Source organism: Panicum hallii, chromosome 9 (genome assembly GCF_002211085.1).
Source record: "Panicum hallii strain FIL2 chromosome 9, PHallii_v3.1, whole genome shotgun sequence".
Lineage (NCBI taxonomy): Eukaryota > Viridiplantae > Streptophyta > Magnoliopsida > Poales > Poaceae > Panicum > Panicum hallii.
The window spans coordinates 64232781-64240263 of record NC_038050.1 but is presented as its reverse complement, the minus strand read 5'-3'; the positions used below and the strand labels follow the sequence as shown (position 1 = coordinate 64240263).

General features: G+C 44.3%; 1 protein-coding gene across 1 annotated transcript; it reads right to left on the bottom strand.

Annotated features, from left to right (window-relative positions):
* Positions 1-717: 717 nt before the first annotated feature.
* LOC112877760 (kinesin-like protein KIN-14F) lies at positions 718-6590 on the bottom strand. The gene is made up of 19 exons (XM_025942121.1): positions 6404-6590; positions 6111-6277; positions 5866-6012; positions 5477-5719; positions 5309-5380; positions 5109-5177; positions 4887-4982; positions 4654-4764; positions 4492-4573; positions 4298-4393; positions 3997-4170; positions 3818-3924; positions 3514-3692; positions 3255-3416; positions 2911-3164; positions 2651-2814; positions 2376-2564; positions 1692-2188; positions 718-1126 (listed from the first exon to the last, which is right to left on the bottom strand). The coding sequence occupies exons 1-19, from the start codon at positions 6522-6524 to the stop codon at positions 991-993; spliced, it is 3066 nt and encodes a 1021-aa protein (XP_025797906.1). The 5' UTR covers positions 6525-6590; the 3' UTR covers positions 718-990.
* Positions 6591-7483: the final 893 nt, after the last annotated feature.

The window sequence follows — 7483 nt, the reverse complement described above, 5'->3', positions numbered from 1 at the left end:
GCGTCGGCCTCCACAGGCCGCCATGCCCCCGGCTCCCCCGCTGCGCAATCAAATCGGTGCCCCCGGCAACCCCCACCGCCCGCCCTATCGGAGTCTCGAGTTCCTTGTTTGGCTCGCGAGCTGCCCGAGTCAGCTCGCGAGCTGGACCGAGCCGAGCCGAGCAGACTTTTCTGCTCGTTAAGATAACGAGCTGAGCCGAACCAGCTCGTTAAGATAACGAGCCCGATTGAGCCAAGCCGAGCTGGCTCGTTATCCAGCCCTAGAAATGGGTGAGACGGCAACCAAGTTTACAGTGTTGCCAGAAAACAACCGGAGTCCAGAGGTGTAGAGCATCCATCCAGGCTCCAGAAGATGAACTGAAAATTTGCATGTTCAGGTTCATTACATATTTTAGCAGGCACCACAACTCTGCAGCAACGCCATACTTCAGGTCGGCGGCATCGCCGTGCAAAATTTGATTGCATGTAAGGTTGTTGGCTGTATGTCACATTAGCTGAAAACAAACCTATGCCACCAAACATTGCTATTGTAAACTTCATTTGTTTCATTCATGGTAGGGTAGGGTGGACCCATGGAAATCATATGTTGATTGCAAAGGACCACAGCAAAAGCAAAAGCCACACCTTAGGATGCTCGATTGCAAGAATTGAGGCACATTGCAAAGAGCCTTTATCAAAAGATAAAAGCATTCGAGTAGTAAAGAAATTAGGCGCTAGCTTTTGATCAATCAATTTCCTTTCTTTTCATTATATATTATATTATGAACAACATACAAAGAATTAGCAAGAACTCAACATAGCCTGATAGGCCAATAAGAAAAAAAAGGTTAATGGCCTCACACACCAGTTGTTGAGATCACAACTCACCACACTGACACAATCAATTGGGTTTATTGTCACTCACTGCTGTACTCGAGAACAACCTCGCAATCTCTCATGACAAAGGCTGAGAAAAAAAGGCAAAAACTGCACACGATCATGGTAAGAGTCCCTACTTTGTACCAGCTTGTCTTCCATTTGATGAAAGCCTTCTGCTGTCGCTTCTGCTTAAAGGTTGCCTAACAGATCTGCTTGAACCGTTTGTGGCTTTTCTTGACGCTGATGGTATTTGAGAATGAACTGGAGTCCTGATGTACATGGAAATCCATGGAACAAAAGAATTAGTCTTCAAGCCAAATAAACGGTTAATATATTTGAAATGGTCTAGCTTTGTCTGTTCCTTGATTTTTCTCTTTTCTGGAACATCACAAAATTAAGGGGTTGTATAAGAGCAGAAGACTTTTTAGACAAATAAAAGGTACGCGCCGATAAATATTTTCACACTAATAGAATTTCAGATGTCCACTACCCCTTTGATTAATTAACCTTAGCAAACAACAGTCTTGAAAGTTGAAATTACTGTGATCCACATGTATGAATGGAAACTTTCACTGCTTTCGATTCAAATTAAGCAACAGCCTAACTGTATTTTCCAATATCTGAACTTATGATACTGTGCTAATGTAGCAAATGATTGAAGTCATAACTAACAATGCACCAAAGTTTCAAGAAATAGGTCAATGGTAATTTAATTTGTACGGTAATAGTGTTTTTGTTTAATAAATTGTGTTTTTATTTTCCGTGGTGACAAACAAGGTAATACACAATTTTATTTGCCGCAATATAGATGCTTCATTTGTCAAAGATAGTTACCTGGAATCTGAGCCATCTCTTAGCTTTGATTGTGGTTTCTTAACCTTCGATCCGCTCTCACTAATTGAGCTATTCATGCTTTGGACATTGAGCTGCCATAGCGCATCTGATTCTGAGGAATCACTTGTCGCCATGTCAATGTCATCAGAATCATCCGTATTTGTAGAGTAAAATCGAGGCCTTTGCTGTTCATACTCATGGTCCTCCTTTTGTCTTGTGTTATTTCTCTGGTACTGCTTCTCCCTCATACCTGAATGATATCTCTGGTAAAAGAAGTCCGGTAAAGCTGCACTGTCCCCCTCCCAATCACCGATCGAGTTATTATTGTTCACAACAACCTTATCTATCCAGTCCCCACTAGCTGCTTCCCTTTCATCTCCCATCTGAAAACTCACCCTTAAATTGCTGTCTGGCCATGAAGGATAATCATTTGATGTTAATAAATCCTGCAGGTCAAAGCTTGGTTTCTTTTGCCTCAATGTAGGATTGGCTCTAACCTGAAACATAAGAAAATAAATAACATATGATTCATGATAATACAAAAAATATTGAAGAATCATACGACAGCTGAAATAACAAGAGTGTTTGGTCATAACTCCTTATGCCACGTATCTTAATCACCTAAAAATTTGGATTGTAAAGGATACATGGAAGACATAAGTAAGAAGTTCACAACATTGTTACCTCTATGTTTCCGACATCCTCCATTGGTTGTCTGAAGTTCGTTTGGCTAGACAGTAAATCACAACTACCCTGTCGCTTATTTGAAAAACCAGGCGAAGACATCTTCATGTTAAATGCCTCAGAGTCACGACTCATTATTTGCTCCGATCCTGAGTCTTTCACAGCTAAAGCTGATTTAAGTCGAGCAATCTGAGAATGAAGAGTGAACATAAATATCTTGAATAGAGCAAAAACAGTATGAAAGATGATAGAGCAACGTAACAACAGAAACAAACCTGCTCTTTCAGCTCTCTAACTTCTCCAGATTCTTTATTTAATCGAGCAGCACCAAGTTCAACAGTTGAGACACGCTCAGCAAACTTCAAGGTGCTGATGGTTTCTCCTACAGCATCACTCTCTGGGCTTATATGAACAAACATCAAGGTTTTAGCCTGACCTCCTGTTGATAGAATCAATATAGTTCGATTGAAAAAGAATGTTCAGTATACTCCACCACCAGCACCAGTGTATGAGGAAATTGTTGGAGTTATCTTACCAAGTGAATCTTGAAGAAGTTGTGTTAATTTGCTGTTCCTGTAAGGTACATGTGCATTCTTTTGGGCAAGGGAAGCAATTACATCCCCTAAGGCCGACAATGATTTGTTTATATGCTGTGCTTCTTTTAACCTTTCTCCAGTGACCTCTGACTTGTCAACCCGTTCGCTGCCCGCAAGATCAACTAAATGCATGCAACCACGAAGAATGGTCCCTGATGTAAGATCCCTTCCCTGAACATGAACAGTTAAACAACTGCAGGATTACAAGAATATTGTGTTACTTTCCATTTTAATGTTAAAATAACTTATGTGATTTCATTACACATAGAGGTTGCAAACTTACCTGTGGGAACGACTACTCCTGTCATTTAGAGCAGTAGCACCCACGGCACGATTCTTCTGCCCAACATTCATCAATTCCATGACATCCATTGTTGACGCCACGCGGACAAGGCTTGCATCCGGCACATTAAGCCCATTCTGAGAGTTATTCCGAATCTCTAATGTATATATTTGTTAAGGAAATAAATTTCCTTCAGCAGCACAACATAACATAAAGAAACTGAAACTATTTGACAGAAATATGATTGCACCAAGGATATCTTTTGTTCAGACCATCAGTGACAAGGAGATCCCTGACTTGTTCGTTGTAAATTTCGATCATTTGCACAGCAATATCATATATGAAGGCTCCTCTCCTTTGTTCAGCAAGCTTAAATAGATCACCTAGTGCCCGATAGTTGACACCTTGGGTTTGCTCAGTCATGTTCTTGGGCCCACTCTACATAAAACCATTAGAAATAAACATTGAGATAAACAGAGAACCTCAGTACTAGTATTGTTTAGGGCCTCTCTTGATTGTTACCATTTACTCTTATTTGGCAAAGATTGGTGTGTATTACTCACCATTGTGTATGTCTTCCCTGATCCGGTTTGGCCATATGCGAAGATACAAACATTGTATCCATCAAGAACCGAACGAATAAGGGGTTGGGTATCTAAGAACACCTCATCTGCACAACAAACAATTATGTGGACCTTCCATTTCAGATAGAGAAGAGCTAGATAGGGACAATGTAGAATACCTTGTGTTGCTGATGGGCCAAAAACCTTATTGAAGCTAAAAGTTTTCCGGCCTTCCTTTCCAGACTTTGAAGGGGTGACAATGGTTATGTTGCCCTCGTCGATGGAACCCACAGTGGAAGGACTTCCTTGTCCAGGTAGAAAGGGCCGTACCCTACAGTATACTCTGATATTTCCTGTATACGAGGAACATAAAAAAAAAGAAATTAGGATTGCATATTTTTCTTTTTCTTTCAAAGCACCAAACCTTTGCCTATTCAGGTTAGAATATCCATGCATAAAAATTTAATGTAACAAGCGCACCTTTAAGATCCTGCACCTGGTTGTATAGCTTTCGATTTTCTTCAAGAACTTTGTGATAACCTGAAGCTGCATGAGCCAGGCTAAACAGGTGCCTTCCTGAAATAAATTGCAAATGTGTACTTTTGTTAGTATTTTTATGTTAAAGCAATTAATGAATCACAATCACCAAAACTTCGAAAGCATACTCATATTACCAAGGAGGTTGATGTCCTCAGAGTATTTCATTTGCATATACTCCATACCCGCCTTAGTAGTTATCAGATCAGCCTTGAGTTCCTGGAGGCAACAAGAACCATCGACATTTAGGTAAACCATTATCAAGATGTTAAGGAAGACAATGAAAACTGAGAATGTACCTCAACATTCTTTGACTGTTGTTGGAGAATTGAATGTTGCTTCAGTGCCACTTCTCTTGATGTTTCTTTTTTTGTTTGCTTATGGTTACAGTAAATATCTGTTGTATCCATCTATACAAAATAAAATTTTAGAAGCTATCCTAACTGTAATTGAGATAGCAGGAGGAGTTACTTGATGAGTAAAACAAGAAACGCAATTCAAGCACATTAAATAAGAGTGATCTACAACTTGCCTTTCTCCCACTAGTATTCGGAGTAGTCTCAACCAGAACCTTTGATTTCGAAAAGGATTTTGTGCTGTCAGCACCATTTTTTAGAGCCGTTTTAACCTGCCCCAGTGTATTGAAACTTCAATTATTATATTACCAACTGCTTGCTAGCATATCGCCATACGTCGTATGCAGAAGGTATTCAAAAACAACATATAATGAATGGGCAAATAATACCAAGCATACCAATTCATTTTGGCTGTTTAGACGATTTTCGAATTCTTCAACAAGTTTACTCAACATGGACTCCAAGAGCTGCATACAAACAACAGCATAAGAACTTCATGGAACTGGCAATCTCATAAGAAAAAAATATTGAACCAAATTAGCTATCTCCCTTGAACTGGTAAGTAACTTACAAAAGATGGGGAAGCAAATTAGCATACCTGTGGAACTTCATCCGGCCTCTTGTCGGACAAAACTGCACTAACCAACATTTTCAGCGGGCGCGACGTCGACTGCTTGGAAATAAATGCAAAGGGAGCAACGATTCAACCAGATTGCAACTAGATAGAGAAGCCAATGCAGCTGCAAGGTTAAAGCGTGGAGCTAACCATGTCGCTGGAATCAAGATGAGCGTCGGCATTGAATCCAGCCTCCTCATAGGGCACTTCACCTTCATTCATCGACTGACTCCTGCGGAACGGCTCGGAGTTTTTCCTCCCGAAGGACTTGCCGGAGGCCGACGGTTTCAGATTTCCCCCATACTTCCACGGACCGGTGCCACCGCATTGCTTCCAGTCACCGTACGACTTGAGTGCGAGCACGCAGTTCACCACCCTGGCGCTCTTCCCTCCCTGCGCCCAGAAAGGCAAAAAGGCACATCAAGGTCACAGCCTCCTCGGGAGTGTGTGTGCAGAAAGCAACGGTGTGGTGACAAGTTGCTGCAGCTGCAAGCAAAGCCAGGTGGTGGCGCCCCACCACCCCTTGCTCCGAAACGGACCTGCTCCAAATCGGAGGCCTCGAAGCAGGGCAGGCCGATCTCCTGCGCCGCCACCAGGAAGTTGCGCACGTTCTCGAAGTACTGGAACGCCGACAGCGCCGCGCCGTCGGCCTGCAGCACGGAGTCCGCCGCCGTGTTCACGACCACCTGCAGGCGCGCGCGTGGCACAACGGGCACCGTCAAGACACGATGGCAGCGGCCGCCGGAACGAACGGGGCAAATTAACGAACACGAGGAACGCTTGCCTTCGGGACGGCGCCCGGGTGGACCCGGTTGAGCGCGCCGCAGAGGATCTGGCCGTTGCGGAGGCCGAGGCGGAACTCCTCCTCGGACGGCTCCTCCGGCAGGTCGCGCGCGGCGACCGCCCCCACCGTGCGGCGCAGCCACCCCGCCGCCTCGTTCCGCCTCGCCGCTGCACCCACCAATTAACCGAAGCAAACGAAATTCAGAACAAACCCGCCCGAGCGAACCCGCCAAAGCGGCGGCGGGCGAAAAAACGGAAACAAACACAAGCGAGACGGAGGGGCGCGAACCGCACCGGCTTCCTCGGCCCTGCGTGACGCGAGGTCGCGGTCGCTGAGGCGGCACCCGTGCTGCCGCAGCACGTCCTCCACCACGGCGGCCGCGGAGAGCGAGAGGATCGCCGGCGCCTCCGCCATTCCCTCCCCCCCCAGAGGCGCGCGCCTGCCCGCTGCGCTGCTGCGGCTCCGCTCGGCCGGTCCCGTTTAAAATGCGAGGCGGAGTTTAAGCTGTTGCGCAGTCCATCAATGGGAGCTGCTGGGTTCTGCCTCGGCGTGGTGGTTTTGTGGGAACGGGGTGGTTATAATGGAGGGGTATAGCGGAGGTGGGTGCTTTGTGGCTTGCCCGCTCTCCCTTGCCTCCTTTTCTTTCGGCTGCTTAGGGTTTTAAAATTGTGGTTAGTGAAGTGGAAATATTGCCCCCCTTTCTTCTCCTGCCCTTTCTTTGTTTTCGCCGCTCGGCTCTTTTGTTTGAGTAAAGTGCACTGTGATCATGACTCCGGAGCTCCGAGCCTCCGACCTCAGGTTGGGGAGCTGGTTAATTACTGCTAATCACGCCAGTATCCACAACCATAATTGCTGATGACCAGGCCTTCAGATTTTCCGGCTCATTCACATAGTTTGGTTTTATTTTAATTTTTTTGTTTTTAAACCATACAAACCGTGCCCCTAGAGTGCTGATATAGATGAAAATCTCCATAATTATGAATGTTTAGATTACATGTATGATACATAAATCCTTTTGTGAGGTAACAATTTTTCTATATTTTATAAAATATATCATATTAATATCAGTAAAAAAATCTGTCTGAGGTGGCCTTTCTAGACCCAAACCGGCATTTTGTATCCCCAGAGGAGAAGTCTGCAAATGGCCGAAGCAATTGGTGGAGAAAAATGGCCGCATTAGTAAATTTGGACTTAAATTCTCGTCACTGACAAAGGACTTAAAAGCCTACTTTTTTTCAATATTCCTTGGTTGCCATATTCGACGTGGCTAGGTCAATCAATCGATGATAAAGGAACATCAAGTATCTACCAAATCCATCTTGTTTTGTTAGAAAAATCAATTTACTTACCCACTCACACGACGCGTCCTTTTG